The sequence below is a fragment of the Lynx rufus genome, unplaced genomic scaffold (assembly GCF_022079265.1).
Source record: "Lynx rufus isolate CCGP_SWC_20201006 ecotype Redwood Valley unplaced genomic scaffold, mLynRuf1.p SCAF_7, whole genome shotgun sequence".
NCBI classification, from domain to species: Eukaryota; Metazoa; Chordata; class Mammalia; order Carnivora; family Felidae; genus Lynx; species Lynx rufus.
Window position 1 is genome coordinate 6,461,281 of NW_025814889.1, and position 22,591 is coordinate 6,483,871.

The 22,591-nt window shown below is 47.3% G+C and overlaps 1 protein-coding gene across 5 annotated transcripts in view; it reads right to left on the reverse strand.

The window, feature by feature from the left end:
* The window catches only part of SFMBT2 (Scm like with four mbt domains 2), a 227,553-nt gene that overhangs the window by 100,584 nt on the left and 104,378 nt on the right, over positions 1 to 22,591 (reverse strand). For 4 of the 5 annotated variants that reach the window (XM_047064867.1, XM_047064866.1, XM_047064869.1 and 1 more), the window contains 3 exons: positions 18,900 to 18,988; positions 16,970 to 17,216; positions 8,084 to 8,181 (listed from right to left, as the gene is read on the reverse strand). In XM_047064867.1, the coding sequence (XP_046920823.1) occupies positions 8,084 to 8,181; positions 16,970 to 17,216; positions 18,900 to 18,988 (434 nt within the window). Of the gene's footprint in view, positions 1 to 8,083; positions 8,182 to 16,969; positions 17,217 to 18,899; positions 18,989 to 22,591 lie in introns of those variants that run through there. The other variant, XM_047064871.1, reaches the window with a different exon arrangement.

Sequence of the window (22,591 nt, forward strand, 5' to 3'; positions counted from 1 at the left end):
GTCCGACTTCGGCTCAGGTCACGATCTCGAGGTGTGTGAGTTCCAGCCCCACATCTCGAGGTGTGTGAGTTCCAGTTCCAGCCCCTCGCCGCTGATGGCACAGAACCCGTTTTTGGATCTTCCCTCCCCCGCTCGCTCTCTCCCCAAAATAAGTATTTTCTCAAACATCGCTCTGGCCGCCCTCTGAAGGACAGACCGCAGGGAAGCAATGATTAGCAGCCGGGAATATAGTTCTGAAACTAACACAGCGGTCCAGGAGAGAAGGAGGGCAGACCCAGTCTTGGGGCCGTGGTGGTGGGCCAAGAGAAAAGTGACGACTCTGGGACAAGACTGTGAGGACAGAGCCCGGTTCTGTCGATAGATGGGACGGAGGTGCCCGGAAGAGGATTACTATGCACAGCAGGCCAGAGATCGCAGTCCTTGGAAAGGGCCCGCTTGCGGGGTTTAGCCCTGGGCTGTCGTCTGGAAATACATCACCAACAGCACCCGTCACGGATACAAAGCTCCCCCTACACAGAAGAGTAGACCGCCGTGCCAAGATTATTTGTACAAACGGTACGATTTAAGTTGCCTTCTGGGAGTCTAAGACGGGGCCACACGCTAGGCATGGGATACCCACGGTGGCCAGCCCCCCATTAAGCCCCTGGACACTGGGCCTCTAATGATCCCCTCTTGAAGACAAAAGCACGTGCTGTCACACTTAAGAGTGTCCGGGAGCCACTCCGGAGAGGGCCCTCGGAGGCTTGGGCGTGAGTTTCCAGAGTCCACACCACGTTCTTCTTCCCACTGCCGATGTTGCTTTACACCCTTTTGCTCTCTCTAATTAACAACCCGCGAGCGTACCCACAGCTGAGTCCCGCCATCCTGGTGTTCCCCAAACCCGGGGGCAGAGCGGGGGACCCGACACAGGCATGAGAAAGAGCAAGCCTTCGGGGCCGACGCCAAGGTTCTGGCCTCAAGTCTCAGCGGCTTGCACCTGCTTTCGCTCTCCCGACGATCCCTAAACAGCGCACTTGGAATTTCAACCACACTGAGATTTTGAGCGTTTTTTTAATGTTTTCAGTGCGATGAAAAACAATATTCAAACAAGTTCACTTCTTTAAGGGATAAAAATGGATAAAGGGTTTCAGTGACATTTCAAAGAACACTACCTCCTTACAATTACGAGGCGTGGTCGTGAGTGAAGCAAGGAGGACAGTGTGCATTCCCTGGGCCACACATCTGTATTCCTCTAAGGGAGAAATGCCTTACTTCGATTAACTGGAAAATTAGGGACTTGGCTTCCTACTTGTAGATCTCTTTGATGTATGTGGGAGTTGTCACTGAAGTGTCCACAGCTTAACATTCTCAGATCAGTGGGGTCACAAATGTAGATTACAACTCACGAGCATTGCAGAGAATGAAAAGTAGCAGTAATTAGAGAAGGCTTATGAACATCTGACACATGAAATATCATGTTAATTATAGCTACGCTCTTATTTTCGCATCTCCCTTCGCCCTTTTCTTAAAATTCAGCTGTATTTCCCCAAATCCATGCCTTGGGTACTTAGGAAAACTGAAAACTTAAACGGTACAGAAAGGGGCACCTGGGTGGCTCAGTCGGTTAGGTGTCCGACTTCAGCTCAGGTTAAGATCTCATAGTTCACGGGTTCAGGCCCCGCACTGGGCTCTGTGCTGCCACCTTGGAGCCTGGAGCTTGCTTCAGATTCTGTGTTTCCCTCTCTCTCTCTCTCTCTCTCTCTCTCTCTCTGCCCTTCCCCTGCTCATGGGCTCTCTCTTTTTGTCTCTCTCAAAAATAAACACTGAATTTTTAAAAATGGTGCAGAAAACGCTGGCCATTTTCTTCTGTTCTCATCACTTTGATCGTGGGACTTGTCATAGGTCAATCAGATGATGGGTTGAAAAGTTTGCCTAATAAGTAAAACGGAAAGCTATGAGGCACCAGTCTGACGTGCAGGGCAATCACCTCCACATACTTACCATTTTTCAGGAGTTAAATTGGTAGTAATATATGGACTACTTTGGTAAATCTATTAAGTCTTTCAATAGTGAGTCTAGCTTTCAGGAAAAAAAATGTTTTTCCTTATTTATTGTTCAATGTAATGAATTTTTTATCCCCTTCCCTTCGGTACCCAATTCATTAGGTACTTAAATTTCAAATGAATGTACCTGTTTGCGGATCATCTGTGTTTTCTAAATAAGGGAAATCAGAATTGCCACTAAAATATGGCACCCGAAAGCCATTCTAAGCGTTCCTTCAAATCAAGGGTAAATGACAGCAGGAAGACTAATTCTGTGCTCGTTTTTTACGACGTTGCTGTCCATACTGATATTCGTACGAGATGGGGAATTCTGTACGTTAACACTAGCGGACTGAACTTATAGACATAGGCACACAGATACCAAGGCACGTATGTGAACACATCCCCAGAATGACAATCACCGCCACATAATGAGAGTCATTCCGTCAAAATACCCATTTTGTCTCCAGTGTAACGGCGGTAATGAAAAAAAGAACTGCTTTGAAACACTGCTCGTTTCCAGCCATTAAATGTGCATTGCTTTGACTTCTCTTAACAGTGGAACACGATGGCAATTTTCCTCAACAACAGGCATCTAGGATGACTCATGACTGAATCCAAACATATACACCTTTTACCATAATGAGAAGAATAGAAGTAAGTTTGCCTGCTGAGAAAGTGATGATCAAACAGTGGTAACAGGGGGAAAAACACAAAGTTCTCTTTTTACACCTGCAGGAGAATACTGCTCACCGAAACATCCAAAAACTTAAGAGGGCAAAAAACAAAACAAAACAAAAACTCTCCTGTTTTTGTTAAGGCGAAGCAACGATTAAGACAGTCTGAACCTCAGGCGCCTGGGTGGCTCAGTCAGTTAAGCGTCAGACTTTGGCTCAGGTCACGGTCTCACGGTCCGTGGGTTCGAGCCCTGCATCCGGCTCCGTAATGCTGGTGTGGAGCCTGCTTGGGAGTCTCTCTCTCTCTCTCTCTCTCTCTCTCTCTCTGCCCCCGTCTCTCTTCCCCTCCCCCACTTGCTCTGTCTCTCTCTCAAAATAAATAAACCTAAAAACTGTTTTTTAACAAAAATACACATAATTTCAATTTAACCCATTTTTATTTACGCAACGCCCATTCCGTATGTCCTGCCTGATGGGAGGCCCTGTGAAAAATGGGAAATATTCAGTCTCTACTCTTAAAGTCACTATTCATCATGAACAAGACACTTAGTGCATACAATAATAACTCTCAAGGAGTCCATCAAAATAGTCTGAATTCTCAGCGAAAAACATGAAAGTGACAGAAGAAGGTCACTGTATTTTGAAAAACGTAGAAAAATTATGAAACCCTGGGATCAGGTCAATAGCATTTTTCAGAGAGTAGCTCCTCCAATAAAAGTTTAACGAATTAAAAAACATACTAGGATAATTAATGTTTCTACCTTTTGAGCCTTAGTATTCATAGTCCTGAATAAGAAGTCTGCATATCCAATTAACCAACAATAGTATTAACTCAAAATATTTTTTTTAATTTTTTTTTAAACTTTATTTATTTTTGAGAGAGAAAGACAGCAACCAGGGAGGGGCAGAGAGAGAGAGACAGAGTCAAAGAATCTGAAGCAGGCTCGAGGCTCTGAGCTGTCAGCACAGAGCCCGACGCGGGGCTCAAACCCACAAACTATGAGATCATGACCTGAGTCAAAGTCGGGCACTTAACTGACTGAGCCACCCAGGCGCCCCACCTCAAAATATTTTATTTATTTTTTATTTTTTTATTTACACTTATTTATTTTTGATAGAGTCAGAGCACAAGTGGGGGAGGGGCAGAGATAGAAGGAGACACAGAATCCAAAGCAGGCTCCAGGCTCCGAGCTGTCAGCACAGAGCCCGACACAGGGCTCGAACCCACAAGCCACAAGATCATGACCTGAGGCAAAGTTGGACGCTTAACCCACTGAGCCACCCAGGCGCCCCTTTTTCTTTTTTAATTTTTTTTATTTACTCAACTCAAAATATTTTAAATCCGTGAGTTAAATACGTCTGTCTCTTCAAGAATTTGTTCATCCATTTGACAGTATTTACTGAGTCTGCCTACAGTCTGGTTGAACGGATTCAACACTGAACAAGAAAGACGTGGTCCTTGCCTTCCGGAAGCTTCAGTTAAGCAAAAAGACATGGATGTTACACCAAGAACCACACAAATGGCCAAGTCTAATTGTGAGCTGGGCAACAAGGCAGAAGAGAGGGCACGGAATGTAGGACAAGGACAGAAGCCAAGGGCCCAGGCAAGACTTCTTTAAGACGATTCATATTTGCAGCTGAACCCTTCTGCAGCATCTAACAGACAAAAGGTACGTGAAGAACAGAGAAGAGGCCGGTGGCGGGCACACAGGGGAGGCCCCGCACATGAGCCATGGAGGGAAGCATGGCTGAGTCACCAGCAGGCTCAGCGCCATCTTGGAGGGCTGTCAGGGAGCTTTACCTACAGCCCAAGCCACAAGATGGTTTGTGCGGGGGTGTCAGATTCTGATGGCGGACTAAAACTCCCATTAATTTCCCTAAACCAAAATTCCAGTGAAGAATTTTTAAGACCCAAATCCACTCAGTAGCAGCAAAGTTTTGGAAGGTAACAACACAGATGAGTAAAAAGTGACTGATTTAACACAACCAACAGAACCCATCTCAAGCCTTCAGCAGCAAAGCTGAGAACCAATGCAGGGCAGACAGCAGAATCTTCGAGAGACTCAGCAAATGGTCACACCACATATGCCTAAAACTGGGGGTGGATGGGAACCGATGAGGGAAGAAGCTCCCTCCTCCACTCCCAAAGACCAACCGTGCTCCCCACTCACCTCTGAAGCCGGTGATACAGCTGGCCGCGGGGCTGTGGGTGCAGTGCCGAAAGGCCGGCCCCCCTCTCCCCACTCACCCAACAACACCGACAGCCGGCTTTGAGCCCTGGGCTGGAAGTCGAAGAACCCTGTGGAAAATCAGCTGAAGAGGAAAAACCACTGCACAAAGAAGTAGCCTTCCAGGGTCACCCACACCCACACAGCTCTCCCTCAGCTTTCTAACCCCCTTCTTACTCAAGAGCAGAAGGTCAAGGATTTGCAGCTATCTTTGTAAAGCCTCCAACAAGAAGACAGGAAACAATCCAAAAGCAACATGGAGGAACTAAATTATTCAGGGAGGGGAAAAAAAAAAAACAAACTTCTAAAAGTCAGTAATTTCAACAAGATAAACTCATGTGTCCATGCTGTGAGAACAGGAGGCTATAAACACAGCATTCAGCGAAGACACACCAAACAAGTGCTCGCAGAAACAGGACGGCATAAGCAAGTTTCAGGAAACTTCTCACAGTGGAGCAAACAGACAAGGAAATGAAAAATAGAACTGAAAGGAAAAGAAGCGGGGGGTGGAGGGTAGAGGGAGAAAGAGAGGAGGAGGAGGAGGAGGAAAAAAACCAGTCCAGGAGAACCACATCCACGTGCTCACAGATCAAGGGAGCAAAAGAGAGGTGGGAGACATCATTTTAAAAAAGAAACATCCCCCAATTAAAGGCCTGAGTTCCAGCCAGCATACTGGAAGGAAACAGATGCCCACCAAGGCATTCCTCTGTGAAATGGCAGAAAAGTGGAGGAAAATAGAAGATTCCGGAGAAGGGAGGAAAAAAATGGAGCAAGACGTCCAAATTCTTGAGAAAACTGATAGTGAGGAGCCTAGAATTCTCTACCCAAACAGACCGCCGGTGAAGCATGAGGACAGAACAAAGACATTCTCACTCACTCAGGGAGAAGGGTCCTGTCGGCTGCCATCACGATGACGGCTGCCATGTTGCATTCACCTTCAGAATCTGAGGAGAGAACGTCCAAGCAAGCCAGACCAAGACCGTTGACGGTATCTGGCTCATGCCGACTGCATACGAAACACGCTCCCAGTGCCTGCTCTAGGCCCAGCTGCCTGCAGCCGATGAGACCATTCCATTGAATTCCCAGAGAAGCCGTGTTTGGGCTTCCTCCTGGAACAGCAGTAAGCTACAACGGCAGAAACTACAAACCCACTGGTTCCCGTCCATGTTTCTAAAGGATGTCCGGCACGTGAAGTTCATGCTACAGCCCTGGAAGATGACCCGGCCGAGAGGAACCCTAATTCTCTGACGATCGGCTCGTGCCTTTGCTGACTCAACTCTCTTGTAAGCTGAGGAAAAGCAAAGCCAACTTACCAACCAAACGCCATCCGGCTATTTCCCCCCAGGAAAGGGCCTCTTCTAAAACAGGGAGGCTTAGACCTGCTTCTGACTTTGTCAAGGCAAATCACGTAACAGTTAGGAAAACAGACAGAGGCAGTAACACTGCAAAGAGAAAGCGAGGAAGTGATCCCCACAAAACGAGGCAGAGCCCCGAGAGTGCGTGGGGGAGGGACGCGCCCAAGGGCTCCCGGTGGTGACTTCTCGTATTCTGCGTTCACCCCTGACTCTGAGCTCCTCACAGATGTATGATGTATTTCAAAACAAAATCTAGTTTGAACACAACCCAATTTATACGTTTAAAATATTCCTAAGGCCACCGCGAAGACAGTGGACATCACCTGCACGGGTCGACAGAGGGCCGCAAAGAGACCGTGGAGCCAGAAAGGAAAGGGAAAAGCTGTTCTTCTTTACTGTCATCATCTTTTCCAGGGGAGAATGTTATCAGGAAAGCAAGAAAGGAAGGAAGGAAGGGAGGGAGGGAGGGAGGGAGGGAGGGAGGGAGGCAGAGGTGAGGAAAGAAGTATTTGATCAGTTTAAAAAAAAAAAAAAAAAGAATGCCCAAGATATTGCTTCATTGCCAACAATCACTACTGCTAACAACCAATTCTTTTTTTTTAATTAATTAATAAATTTATTTTGAGAGACAGAGAGCAAGCAGGGGAGGGGCCGAGAGGGAGAGGGAGAATCCCAAGCAGGCTCCACGCTGTCGGCACAGAGCCCGACTCGGGGCTCAAACTCACAAACCACAAGACCACGACCTGAGCCGAAATCAAGAGTCGGACGCTCCAGGGACTGAGCCCCCCAGGCGCCCCCCCCCCAATATCCCGTTCTATTTACGCGGTTCGTCTAGCGCAACAGGATCAAAACGCTGTAAAAGTCATCGCTCAATTAAACTGCGGAACGTAATTCTATCCCTGGTTTCAAAAGCGGTCTTTTAAAGTTAAAACTGGTGTTACAAACCAGGAAAAGCGCGGCTCGAGAAGGCACGTGATCTGCTGTGACGGGTTAAAATCCTGAGCTACGACTTGGGCGTACATAAAATTCAGGAAGCCGATGCCTGCGCCCAGGCCCTAAACTCCTCCTGCCCCTGGCACCTAAACGCCTTCCTCATGTCATTCCCCACATGGGACGTGAAAGGTACTGCAGACAGGTGTCCCCTCGGGACCAGGAAGCCAGTTTCTGCCAGCCGGCTGCGACCACGTTTAGAACCGCCCAAGACTCAGGGTCCGCATAAAAACAGCCGCTGGAGGCCTTCCTCTGGCCCGAATGGGTCATCCCTGCCCACGGCTTCATATTAAGTGGTGGGCATAATTTCAAAGCGTTAAGAACCCGGCGATCCTTTCCCGCTATGATGTCATTCCCCTTCCGTTAGCACCTACAAGGCCTCGCGCCCAGCAGGTACTCGCACAAATTTCTCGGGCCATCCAGAAAACCGAACCACCAAGAGGCGCATCACTGTCGATTCTTTTTGCCCAACAAATACCCAACGAGGCCTGCTGCGTCTTCTTCAGTCCCTTTGGTAAAGGGCGAAGGAGGGCAAAGGAGGTGACGTGACTCTATACCAGCCCATTATGGAGAAAAACAGTAAAGCCACGGCAGTTCCATGAGTGTTTCGTAAGACGAGAATTTGTGAGGATTACAAAGCGTGGTCAAAGCACACAGATAAACACTTGGAACGTCGCGAATGCAGAGCGGCCGAGCTTTTCGAAACTAGCTTTTGCAACCGTGGGGAGCGCTTCGACGTTAAGGAACCTCTCACTCCAGAACTCGCACGGTCTGAGAAAGAATAAACAAGTCGCTACGAACCGACATCTTACCTTAAACACTTCCATCGGCAGAGGAAACTTTGTGGCGTCAATAAGGGATTTTTCCAGAGAACACTTCCACTCAGAGGCCATCTTCAAAGGATAGATTTCTGTATCAACAGCAAACCACAGAAGCGTGTAAGGACTCACATATTCTACTGGGTGGTTCTTCCTGGAATTTTACTTTCCAGGTTTTCAGAGTCACTGGCACACTCAGCAACCGTGAGCACTCACACCCTGCCCCCATAAAAGGCCACCTGCCGAGGGGATTTTCTGACGCTCTGAGCCGCTGCGATCAGACATGAAGAATAAACTTAATAGGGCCCTTCAGGGGACACTGGCGTGCATTCTGTAAGTGATTTAATGGCATAAATCACCCCAGCGCCATCTTCAATCACCTGCTGCCCCAAATTCCATGTGAACACCTGGGAAGTCACATCCGCTGATGAAGAACTTAGGACCCGATAAATTTCTAAACTAGACACGACGCTCGTCTGGCATTTTCGGTTATTACGGCCCATTTTTCACTAAACCTCTAAGCCCGCATCTGCTAAAAAATAGCCCACGTGAGCCAGGAAATTATTAAAAGGTGAATTAAAATTTACCAACCAAGTTTAATATTTACACTTGAAATGTTGCTAACACACCCCACGTGGCCCATATTCCCCCTCCCCCCCCTGCCCCAGGGGGTGGGGGTGGGGGACAGAGGGATTTACGAATGGAGGTTACTCTGGCTGAATGCAAAACTGAAAGAAAAAAAAAAATGTGTTGAGCCCTGTTTCCACCGATTGCTGAAACTGCAGGGGAATTTTATGATCTGATCTCCACGGATTTAAGACCTTATCAAAATAGGATTTGCAGAAGCACTCACTTGAAGGAGATATGTTTATACCTTCCCTATATCAACCCAGGCTACTCCAGACAGACCGTTAGGACATGAATATGAATTTAAGCACAGTTAAAAGGCAACATTAAACCTTTGGGGCTATATTTTTAATTTCTTGCATGTCTGTTTTTCAGCATGCAGCCATATATTTTGGCCCCCACAGCTTCTGAACTCACCTTGAGCCTGAGTGCCTGTGTTTTAGCAGTTTATCGAGTCTTTTCAGGCTACCAGAATTACGAGAGGATAAAGATGCTGCCGGAGGGAGTCAAGTTATCAAGGTTCAGCCCACCGTCATTCACTGTCCGTTACGCAAAGTCACGTCAAGGGCTATGAGTGACCAGACGGGCTCTGCTGTGCACACTGTATAATCCTCCTTAACATTTTATTTATACTCTTCTACCTCTAGGGAATCTTTTTTCCCCAATTTGGCATTTCTATATCGGAACACAAGAAGAAAGTGATTCTCCTTCACAGTATCTGACATACTCGGGCGGACACAGTGGGGCCCCAGAAAATGAACCAACGGTCCCTCCACCATGCACAGGTGAGGAGGGGGGCACAGGGTCCCACAAAGGAGGAAGAGGGACCAGTTCACAGCCTTATAAACTGCCCCACGAGGAGAAGGATTCCCTGAAACGCACCAATGGTTCAGCTCCAGGGGCACTGCATTAAAACCTCGGTGAAAGGGAGACAATTGCCCCAGGAAGCAAAGCCTGACACCACGTGCAGCAGGTCAAGAGCCTCAGGAGGGAAAGGACACACAGGAGCCCAGATTTCCTGAGCAGACAGGAACAAATTCACCGTCCCAGATATCTGGATGCTGGTCAATAGGGAGTTCAACCTTGGCACAGTAGTAAAAAGAGAGCCCAGGTCACGAGAAAGGACGGTGCCGGTCAAAGACAAGACAAGAGGCAAGAGACAAAGACAAGACAAGAGACAAGACGAGAGACAAAGACAAGACGAGAAAAGGCAAGAGAAGCTCCCCTGCGCTGGTGCCTGAACCCCTGCAGTCTGCAACTGAGGCACCTGGGGGCTGGGGAGCCCCAGAGATAGAGAAGAGGGGAAGAGAAGAGGGGTTCATGAAAAGTATGCAAGACCAGAGCAAAAGCCCCACCTGGCCAGGGCTGGACCCAGGCCACCAGAACAGAGCACGGTGATGTGCAGACCCCAGCAGGGATGCTCACAGCCCTTCCCGGCCCTGGCAGGTGTCCCCACACGCTGGCGGGGCACCACTCTGTCCACCACGCCATCTCAGAAGGTGTCCCCCCAAAAAGTCATGTTGAAATCCTTCCCCAAAAGTGATGGTTAGGAGGTGGGGCCTTTGGGAGGTCACAAGGGGGAGAGCCCCCACGAACGGGATTAGTGCCCTTATAAAAGAGACCCCAGAGAGCCTCTTCGCCCCTCCCACCATGTGAGGATGCTGAAGGACGGCTGCCCATGACCCAGGAAGCGGACACCAAATCTGTGGGTGCCCTGATCTCGGACCTGCAGCCTCCAGAACTGGGAGAAATAATAATAAATGCCCAGTCTGTGGTATTTATTCTCCTAGAACAGCCTGGATGGACTAAGAAACCCTGGCTCCATGCGATTTTTGTCTCTGTCCTACAACCTACGATCCTTTGTCTTCTTTCTGAGGATATTAAGCCCTGATATGGAATTTAACCCCATGGCAAGGCACACTTCTCTTAGAAGGTGAAAATCAAATGTGGTTTTTTCCGGAATGCTCAACCACCTGCAAAAGCTAAACACCTCACGGTTCCAATAAACAGAGAACAATATTCCGTGTGTGTGTTTCATTAGGACAGAGAGGCGCTTGGTTACACCAGCAAGTTTATGGACGATAAATAGCGCCATTAAAAGAACATAAACCATTTTCTTAAAATGATTGTGATGCAGGTAATTTAATAGAGTGTATCATGTCGATTTCTGTTTGCGGGGAAGTAATAAGCAATTAAAATCTGGCCTGACCCATCTTTAACTAGAAGCCTAAGTGGAAATGAGGCGCTCGCCCTCTGAGCGTTTGGCCGGCTCTTGCGAGGCGAGGGCTAGAGAAAACAGGAGGGGAGCAGAGGACCACCAGCTCACAGCCTCCGACTGAAGGAAAGCCTGGAGGGGTGACCCCCCCTTTTCATGCACCCTGCAACGACCACCCCTTCCTGTCTCACCAGTGAGCAAAGACTGGTCTATGCTTGCTTCCAGACACTGGGAAGCTGCAGACGGAATGTTGGCGTCTCCCCAAAATTAATACGCTGAAGTTCTAACCCCCAATGGGATGGTGTTTGGAGATGGGGCCTTCAGGAGGTAATCAGGGTTAGATGCGGTCATGAAGGTAGGGTCCTCATGACGGGAGGAGCACCGAGCTCTCTGTCTCTCTCTCTTTCCGTGTGCACATAAAGAAGAGGGTATCCACAGAGGAGGAAGTGGGCTGTCCCCAGAACTCAACCCTACCAACACCCGCATCTCGGACTCACATCCTCCAACACCACGAGAAAATCATCTGTGTCATTTAAGCCCTCCGCGCGTTTTGTGTGGCCGCCTGGGCTAACTAATACGGAAAGCGACAACCATCTTTGGATGGGGAAATAGTTCAGAAATTTCCAGACTCAGGAAGACAAAGAAAAAAAAATGGTTGCCATAAAGGTGGTGAGGGCAAAAAAAAATATGGAAAAACATCGAGAGACAGAGATGCAAAAGGCCTCAGAAGGTTTCTTGTCCTTAGTTTTCGCAACAACACGTAAGACTCTACCTCGCTCTCCGAACATCCAGAAACACGAGAGCGGGGGGGGGGGGGGGCCTCTAAGAGACCACTGACCTCAACAACCTTCTCAAATTTGCTAGAAACCCGAATAGAACCACACAACCCTGATCACAGAACGAGTATCTCGAAAACGTCCACCACTTGCGGTATCTTGTCAACGCTCCACGGCACGGCAAATGTACAACGACCCCCATTTTGCAGAGGAGGAAAGTAGAGGGGCTGCCCAGGGCTCTGTAGCGAGGGACGGAAGTGCAAGAAGAAGCTGGAACTCAGACCCCGGCTCCAAGTCCACGTTCTTCCAGCTCCGCCCGCTTCTTCGAGCTGGAGCCACACGTGAACTCTTCTGGAGGAACGAAAAACACCGTGAACCCCACAGAGCCATATTCCTGCCCACGGAGTGGGTCCTGGAGCCACGCCGGGTGCTCAACAACAGATCCCATCAACAGAGAGCATCTCCCTCATCAGGGAAATGCAAATCAAAACCACACCCAGATACCACCTCACGCCAGTCGGAGTGGCCAAAATGAACAAATCAGGAGACTATAGATGCTGGAGAGGATGCGAAGAAACGGGAACCCTCTTGCACTGTTGGTGGGAATGCAAACTGGTGCAGCCGCTCTGGAAAACAGTGTGGAGGTTCCTCAAAAAATTAAAAATAGACCTACCCTATGACCCAGCAGTAGCACTGCTAGGAATTTACCCAAGGGATACAGGAGTACTGATGCATAGGGGCACTTGTACCCCGATGTTTATAGCAGCACTCTCAACAATAGCCAAATTATGGAAAGAGCCTAAATGTCCATCCACTGATGAATGGATAAAGAAATTGTGGTTTACATACACAATGGAGTACTATGTGGCAATGAGAAAGAATGAAATCTGGCCCTTTGTAGCAACGTGGATGGAACTGGAGAGAGTGATGCTAAGTGAAATAAGCCATACAGAGAGAGACAGATACCGTATGTTTTCACTCGTATATGGATCCTGAGAAACTTAACGGAAACCCATGGGGGAGGGGAAGGAAAAAAAAAAGAGGTTAGAGTGGGAGAGAGCCAAAGCACAAGACTCTTCAAAACTGAGAACAAACTGAGGGTTGATGGGGGGGTGGGAGGGAGGGGAGGGTGGGTGATGGGTATTGAGGAGGGCACCTTTTGGGATGAGCACTGGGTGTTGTATGGAAACCAACTTGACAATAAATTTCAAAAAAAAAAAACAACAACAACAACAACAAAGAGCATCTCTGCTTGATCCGACCCTGTTTTCAAACGCTCCCCTTACTCATCAGGGGCAAAAAGGCTAGCACAGCTCTTGCCATTCTGGGGGAGGTCTCCCCCTCCAGATTGGCGTCCGCAGCCCCAATAATTATTTGGCTCTTGAAAGCTGGACTCGGCTGGTTCCCTCCCTCCCTAGAGACATCCCCAGCTTTTTATTCAGTCAGTTCACCGGACAAATATTCACTGAGCACCCACGATGCGCCAGGCACCGGGGACGCAGCACAGAATCAGACACAGATGTTCGGTTAGAGGGGTACTGAAATGCCCTCATGACGGGACCGTCTGAACGAAGCGAGGGGACGGTCAATGTCACATCTGGAAGAATGGCCCCCCGAGGACAGGACGTGCCTAGCAAGCCTGTGGAACACAGAGGAAGCGGAGGTGCAGGGAGAGCACTCAGAGTGCAGGGCTCCAGGGCTGCGTGGCTGGAGAAGGAGCTCGGGTCTGATCGCAGACTGCCTTCCGTTCAGCACAGAAGGGAAGCCGCTACTGGGAGGATTTCCGGTCCTCTCCCGATAAAGCCTGAACCGCTAAGGACTTCAGGAAGTGGCTGCCCTCTTCCTCGACCCCCTGGCGTTTCATCATTTTCCGTTCCCTCACCCAGTCTTCACCGAAGCTGGATTCAACCTCCTCCGTCAGCACCCACGTGCCCCCCGGACCGCCCTGGGTGTGACACGGTGGGGGGGGGGCTTCTTCCCCTCTTTCTGTCCTCCCCCGACCTGTCTTCTCCAGTTTGAGCCAGAGATGGGAAGACACAGGGAATGTAGCTTTCTCTCTGCTAGACGGTCTACGAGCAGCCCCCTTTCCTAGCGTTTTTGAAAACTATCCAGCCACTTTCTACTACTCCTTACTTCTGCCTTGATTTGTACTGAACGGTTGAGAAATCTCATGCCCTTTAACAAGTAAAAACAGTAAGTAAAACTGAAGGATGGGCCACGCTTCGTGTTGGCGAAGGGGGCAGTTAGTGGGGACACAGCAAGGCAGGCGTGGGGGGGGGGGTCCGCAGGGCTTACTCTCAGGTGCACCCTGAGCCATCTCTCCTCTCCCCTCCGCCCCACACCTCCAAATCCCCTTCCTATTGAACAGTCAACACTTTTCATCTAGCTAAGGGTGTCTGGCGATAAGAACAATAGCTAATATTTTTATGCAAGCCGGAAATTTTCTTCCCACCTATATTTCCGTTAAGGAAAGAGCACGACCGTGTAAGTTTCGAGTCCCTCTGGGTCTTGAAATTGATTTACACAGGCCCAAAGTACTGGGTTCTGTTCGCGTGTATAAGACACGGGTACCCTACATTTATAGCAGCATGATCCACGACGGCCAAAGGATGGAGGCAGCCCAAGTGTCCATCAATAGGTGAACGGATAAAGAAGATGTGGTTTCTATATGCAACGGAGTCTTACTCAGCCGTAAAAAAGGATGAGACCTTGACATTTGCAACAACATAGATGGAGCTGGGCAGTATTATCCTCAGTGAAATAAGCCAGTCAGAGAAAGGCAAACACCATACAATTTCACTCATATGTGGGATTTAAGAAACAAAACAAATGAGCGGGGGGTGGGGGGGAAGGGGAGAGGCGGGGGAAGCCAAGAAACAGACTCTTAACTATAGAGAGCACAGTGCTGGTCACCAGAGGGGAGGCGGGTGGGGGATGGGGGAACTAGGTGATGGGGATCAAGGACACACTTGTGATGAGCACTGGGTGATGCAAGGAACGGATGGATCACGAAACTGTACACCTGAAACTAATATTACGCTGTATGCTAACTAACTGGAATTTAAGTAAACACTTAAAAAAAATAAAATAAAACTCAGCTACTATAATCGCCACCTCGCGTGTTGTTCTGCTGCATGAGGCAAGGGAACCCAGCTTTCATCTTGCATGAAGAACCTCATCTGAAGAACTAAAAGCCACACTTGAGTGTCCTTTTGCCTTTTATTTTCCTCTCCCCATACAAAACCTCTCTTGCCAACAATTTAAATGTCGAGAAAATAAACTTCTTCACGACGAAGGCGTCCTCCAAATTCTTTAAGGACACCCACGAACTCTTCAGTGGAATGGACAATTCGTGTCCAGAAATTCACTAAGACCGGTAAACACAATTTATTCTTGTCTTATAAAGACATTAAATTATCTAAAAGAGACAGAAAGAGAGAGAGAGAGAGAGAGAGAGAGAGAGAGAGAGCTCTCCTGTGCAAGTATCTCCTAAGTTTCTATGGTGACACTTTCCATTATTCTTGCTTTGGAGTATGAGTCCCCAGACTTCACAGCAAAGAACACTGCACAGAACCTAAGAGGCAAGTAATAATCCTTTGCTATAAATGTTCACACTGGCAAATATAGGGATCTCCTAAAATTTATAAAGCAATTAGATACTAAGCTAAGATTTATACACCCGACTTCCCACACAAAGTAAATTTCTCCTGCCAGGTTATGAATCCCAAGGCAAATGTGAGCTTAGATCTTTTCTCAACACTGACAGGCCCTTTGTTTGTCATCAGAGTCCAAAATTACTCAGGGTATAAATGGATTTCCTGGCTGCTTCTCAAAACGTTGACAACAATAATACTAATAAAATACCATGTTATGGGTCTATATGCCTGTCAAACTCAACATAAATGCAAATACATGACATACAGAACCAGGAACTTTTTTTTTTTTTTTTCAATTAAAGCCCTTGAGTGACAGAAGGGAGGAATGTTAACTCCTTCGCTTCACGGACTCAAGACGGGCACCGGCACCTAATATGGCAGGAAAAAAGATCTCCGGCAATTTTAATAAAATACTTGGCTCTCTGCTTCCAGTATATCTGGTGAAACGGACCAGGATGAAAAACAGAAATCTCTGGAAGACAATAATATTTCTACCTTGTCATCTTTAATCCCACGTCCAACATTTTTTTGTTCTGAGGATACCCATTAAAAAAACTGGTAAGGCCAGTATGGGCAGCAGGGGGAACGGGAAGAAATGGGGGGCAAGGGGCCATCGCCCTTCAAACTAGATGACCTTGGACAAGTAGCTTACTCTCAGTCTCAAATTTTCTCTGCTGGAAAAGGAAATATTCACACCAAACATGCAGCACTTTTTTGCAATCAAAACAAATACCACACCAGATGTAAAATCACCTGGCACACACTGAACGTTCAAGAATGGTCAGCTTGTGAACAGTGAGATTCTCGCCCGGTGAGGTACGTATGGAAGCATAATGCACTATTTTGTCCCAGTAAGTCTGCGTAAAGTCATTTGACGGTGCTTTTGAAGCGAATTAATATCCCTGATGTGCCAGGAAAAAACGTATGACGATTTTCTCTTTGCCATTTCCAGGTCAGGACAGATTATATAAACAAGCATTTGGTTTGGATATTTGGATGGATGGATGGATGGATGGATGGATGGATGGATGGACGGACGTGGGTAGATGGATGGATGGCAAATGGGTGGGAGGTTGGGAGGGTGAAGGGTGAATGGATGGATAGGTAGGTAAGTGGATGGACAGATAGATGGACCAATGGATGGAGGGGTATGGATGAGGGGCAGGGTACAGACGAACAGAGGTGGATGAATGAACGAACGGATGAGAGGGTGAATGGATGAGTGGGTGGGTGGGTGGATGGATGGATAGATGGATGGATGAAGGATGGATGGACAGACAGAGATTTTGGAACTTACTTCCAAGACCGTCAAAATTCCTAAAGAAAAAGGGAGAATATGACCAAGCCCCAGTCCACTGGGCCTTTCATTTGCGAACCAGGGATTCCAAAGGAACTAGATGAAACTTCACCGCAGCCTCCGCTGCTTTCCCCTCGTAAAGTATTATTACCTGAGGCCTTGAGTTCCGTTTTCTACAGAAAGTATTCTTAAGTTAAAAGGCTCAAGATGCACGTACACGGACCTGAACAAAGTCTCCAGAGGCGTATCCGGGAAAATACCACACGTTTTTCCCAAGTACTTCCCAGCAGCCTTAGCCTCGGCCCTTACCTGAAGGTGGGTCCATTCTGTACTTATTCTCTTGACACCAACCAACTGGTCGAAGTCTGTAATCCAAGTAAAACAACCACTGGTCATAGGATTCAGTGTCCTCCAATCCCACATAGCGAAGGCGTAATCTTCCTCCAACATTTTCAATCACACTAACTATCCAGTACTGAAAAGGGTTGTGAGAGTCCTGAAGTTCTATTAAGGAATCAACTGTAATGAGGTCTATAGGGCCTTTCCCTCGCAGAGGCTGTTTAAACAGAAGCAAAACTCCTTATTTTAAACTTTATGTTGAGGTTCTCATGGAAACAGATGACAGCAGAAGATAATATTTTCTCACACCATCATCCAAGCTATTGGCAGACAGTCTAGCGTTTCCCTCCTCCCCCCTCCTTTCCGCGCCCACGGCCCCGCCCCTGCCCGCTTCCCCCCCACACACACTTGCACATTTCACCCAGCCCTCTGCCCGACGACACTCGCAAGTTAACAGAACATAACAGTTTGCGCTCTCGTTCTCACCAAACAAATCACCCTTCCCAGATAAAACCGGGTTTGCTCGAAATAAGCATGCTTTTAAGGAGAGTTGCACCCAATTTGCCTCGAGCTGGAAAACATGTGGTAGCGAAATGTCTACTTTTCCCATAGACAGATGTATCCGCTATGGGGCTATCACTTCGTACTGTGACCCAACAGACATTTGTCTTAAAGTGGCTACCACTCTAAGGATTAAGACTCTCTCATACTTGTGTGAAGAGGTGTAGATGGCATGTTTATTCCACGTTTAATGATCGGCTGCATTTGACAATTAATGTGAAGTTATTTCTACACCTGACCCGACAGTTAGTTTAGAGACGATATATAATTACGGCCCCGTATAAGCAACCCTCTCAGCGTAAGTTAGGACGTGAAAAGGGTGTTTGTTCAGTCAGCCGTGAGGGCAAATACATTTAAAAAAAAAAAAAAAAAAAAAAAAAGAATGAACAGAGAAAGACAATTTGTCCTTCTGAAAGGGTGAAGAACCATCATTTTGATTTGTTAACCAAACAATTGAATTAAGAGCCATTAAGATAAGCAAATACATTAGGCAAAATCTTCACAAAACAACACTGGATAACTATATATCACACAGCAGGGCTCCAAAAGTCAATGTCATTGATGAGAAGAGGGAAATTTACGGTTAACGTTAAGAGAATAATGAGTGTCAAAATCCACACCGTATTCCTTGTTATTTACTATGTGTTTCCCCGTTTGGGGCGGGGGGGGGGGGCATTTTTCAAACAGATTTGGTAACTCAGTAATTATTTTTGACAGTGCACTGTCCCTCCTATTATATATGGTAAATATTTAAATGCTTTATCACGAAATTATTGTTAAATGAACCATCAAGGTTGCAGATTAAACTTTTTCCTCAGTACCTTAAAAATACCTTAACCGCACTGAAATATGATTAGCCAATTCTCCCCTTGTTTTCATAAGGGGAAGCTAATTCAATTATTATGTAACACCCGTGTGTTATCATCATGAGGGTATACATCCAAGAACGGAGTAGTCAATGGAACCACTTATCGGTATACCCCAAGACTACACCAGAGCACGTATATTTAGTGGTCACCTCCATAAGATCAGTTATTCCATGGGACTTTAAATTCACTAATATAGGATGGAGACTTAAATGTACAGGAGAGTGGAAAGATATCCTAACGTTGTTATTGAAAGACGTGAGGCAAATTTTCCACTTATTGACTGGAACACAGGTGAAGTGTCTTGAGTGCCATAAGATTAACCAAAGCAACTCATGAAACAAACAGGAAGTGAGGCCATTTGGGTGGAGACATCCGCACATACACATGCACCTGCCGAAGGATATATGCAAAGGCGCTCATGTAACTGTCATGCTTCAGACACAGAATAGCTGAATAACAACAATACATACACCTTCCAGGAGGCTGGCAGGGGCCGTCCGGGAACCAGTCAAATCACGAATGAGGAATTCTGTCCAGTCTGTGTACTTCTCTTTGATTGCTGGCAAGACAAAAGAAGAAAAAAACAACAACAACAACACTTCAACACAGCAGGGGAGTGTCCGAGAAGTGTAACATCGCAGCACTTCCCAGGACACGCGTGTGGTTTTCGATACTTTTCTTAATTTTAAGCACCAGGCTTCAGTTCTAAAACGAAGACAAGAAATCTGTCATCAGCGGGTGACTTCATGACTCCGGTGGGCCTCGATTTTGCTGGGTATCCAGGGGGCTGAAGAATACGGGGCCCTGCTGTCTTAGCATCTATTCAGAAACTTCCGTGGGCAAAAAGAAGATACTGTCGAGCACAAAACTGGGGAGGTTCCAAGAAGAAAGGGATCCGTGAGGGGCAGAAGACTCAGGTGGAAAAACAGCCACAGGCTCTGAAGGACAGGAAAGGTTTCACAGGTGGAGAAGAGGAAGAAGGGATTTTTGGACTGAGAGAAGGAGCTGAGGGGAGGCACAGGGAGGGAGACGTGGAGGAGGAGGCAGCGTCCAGTCCGGGGGGGAGGGGGGGAACGGTGACACACGCCACGCGGCCGCCCAGAAAGCCAGCATGAACACTGAATAAACGGGAAGTCGCTGTATAAACTGAATCTGAAAACAGCATAAAGGCTCGGATGGAAACAGAAGAGGCTAATGGCAGAGAAACCCAAGAGGAAGCTAGTGCAGGTCTCTAAGTACCAAAGTGACGGCGCCCCAAGCAGCGGGGACCACACCCAGGACAAGGAAGGACTTGGCCGAGACATCTCTGAACAAAGGAATAGCAGACGCGGAAGTCAACAATCAACAAGCGCTTAGAACCCGAGACTTAAGGAACACAGCATTCCTGGCCTAGCTCCCAAATCGCAGATGTCCAAAGGCTTCGCCAGGTTACGTCCACACCCAGGAGAGGCCCTGGACCTTCCCCGGGGCATCACAGGATTCACAACGCCAGGAACAGACGGCAGCGAGCCTCAGATCCCCATCCGGCCACTCTGTGGATCCCACGGAGAGCCAGCCGGCCCTGGAGCCCGGCCGAGGATACATTCGCTACTTAGCTTTCGTGAGTTGCTTGTGCTCTGCAAAGGCATGAGACAACCATTTCTTGCTCAAGGGGCGCCTGGGTGGCTCAGTGGGTTGAGTGTCCGCCTTCGGCTCAGGTCATGATCTCCGCGGTCTGTGAGTTCGAGCCCCGCGTCGGGCTCTGTGCTGACAGCTCGGAGCCTGGAGCCTGTTTCGGATTCTGTGTCTCCCTCTATCTGCCCCTCCCCAACTCATGCTCTGTCTCTCAAAAATAAATAAACATTAAAAAAAAAGTTTAACAGTTTCTTGCTCAAACCGAAAGGAACAGAGTCGTAACAGAAGGCAACTAGGGCGTAAAGGTATGGAGGGAAAAGGTTACGTCATGGCCTGAGGGGGACTCTGGACTCCGCGGCTGGCTCTGCCATCACTGGCTGTAACTTTGAGTAAGTTACCCAACGTATCTCATGGTCTTTCCTCGTCAGTATAACGGTGCTAACGACATTTCTGCTCAGGGGATGCTATAAGGAGTAATGGAGAAACATATGTCAATAAAACATAACCTTACCAGGCACGTACCAGGCAATTAATAAATCAGAGCTATTGTTTCATTATAAGTGTATATGAAATTATTAAACACGCTCACCAAATATTTATTGCTTATCCCCACAAATTTCAGATCAAAACCATGAGCATGCTTTGCGTGGCTACCAACAGGAGGGGAAAATGGTAGCACCTGCCACTTCAGTCTCTAACCTGCATCTCGGCCAGGATCCCCCACCTGCACCTGTTCATGATGGTGAGACCAAGAGAACAATCAAAGTGGAAGAATCCAGGCAAAATAAAACGGATCCAGACAAGGCTGAAAAGTCCAGCTTTAAGCCATACAGTGTCCTAACCCTGGCCCTGATTAAACAAACAACAACTCACCCGTTCATCAACTTTCGCCACTAGATTTTTATCTCAAATAAAACACCATCTTCCTTATTTTATACATACACACTCGTAAGGAAATGCAACCATTTGGGGCAAAACCTGTACTGTGTCCTTCTCCATCATTAGAAAGTGCAGCAATCGGGGCGGGGCGCCTGGGTGGCTCAGTCACTTAAGCATCCGACTTCAGCTCAGGTCACGATCTCACAGTTCGTGGGTTTGAGCCCCACGTTGGGCTCTGTGCTGACAGCTTAGAGCCTGGAGCCTGCTTCACATTCTGTGTCTCCCTCTCTTTCTCTCTCCACCCCTCCCCTGCTCACACGCTGTCTCTCTCTCCCTCAAAAATAAATAAACGTTAAAAAAAAAAGTGCAACAATCATTTTTCAGTGCTATACCCATTTCTAACTTAGCCCCTTGCTATATACAAAATGGGTTGTGTCCCCCCAAATTCATATTGAATCCCAACACCCAAGATGACTGCGTTAGAAGGTAGGACCCTCAGGAGGTAACTGGGTTTAGAATAGGATTAGTGCCCTTATAAATGAGAACCCAGAGAGTTTCCTGGCCCCTCCCACCACGTGAAATTACTACAAAAGACACCAACTATGAACCAAGAAGTAGAATCTGTTGCCGGCTTATCTGGGTCTTCCAGCGTCCAGAACTGTGAGAAATACATTTCTGTTGTCTATAAGCCACCCACTGTGTGGTATTTTTGTTACAGCAGCCTGCATGGATGGAGACAGCCCTCCTACACGCCTGCAGTTACTGACAAGACCAACGAGCAGTGGCGTACGGGACAAATGGATTAAAAACTGTATTCACCTTATGTTTTACAAAGCCCTTTAAGTTACTCTGTATCTTTCGATCATCATAACAAGGCTCTGAGGAGGATGTTCTTAAACTAACTTTTTCCCAAGTTCACAGAAAAAAACAAACGTCAGACTCAACCTCAAACTCAAGCACGCAGATGCCGATCTTACTAGGAATCTTTCCGTGAGACTCTGTGATGCACAAAGCTTGTGCACAGGGATAGGTCAGTACTCTAAATTGCAGGCATGATAAGAAATAATATGCAAATGACTGTCTAAACAAAAGTTTCGAGATCAGGACAATATACAAACGCACGCGGTCAAGATGTATTTCCTTACAAAAGAAGGACAAGCAGCGTAGTTGAGTGAAAAATGGTCCTGTACTTGACAGAATTTATGTCCGTATCCACTACAAGAAGAAAGTGCAGTTTTTCATGTAAGGGTTGATTCTGACTTCCACACAATCAAAGTTAACATTTCAGTTAAAATGTTTTAAATATGCCATCACTCTATGAAGACATCATAAGAGGCTGAAATTTAAGGGGGCTGAGTCATCAACAAGAGAACACTAGGGACGGCTCTGAAATTTACACCTTGTGAACCGTCTACTCCAGAAGCCCTACGGCTAGCCGTTAATGTTTCTACACGAGGCTCCGAAGCAATCTTTTATGCGCCACGGAACATCCGGACAAATTACTCTCCGTGAAAAATGTATCTTAGCTGTAAAGATACGCCGACAATTTTTTATTAAAAAGCAGTAAGGAAACAGTTCTCAGGAATACCGTTACTTTTCAAAGAAAACCTGTTTCGGTCAACATTTAGTTCTCCAAATTCTAAATGCTCCAATGGAAAATCTATTCCAG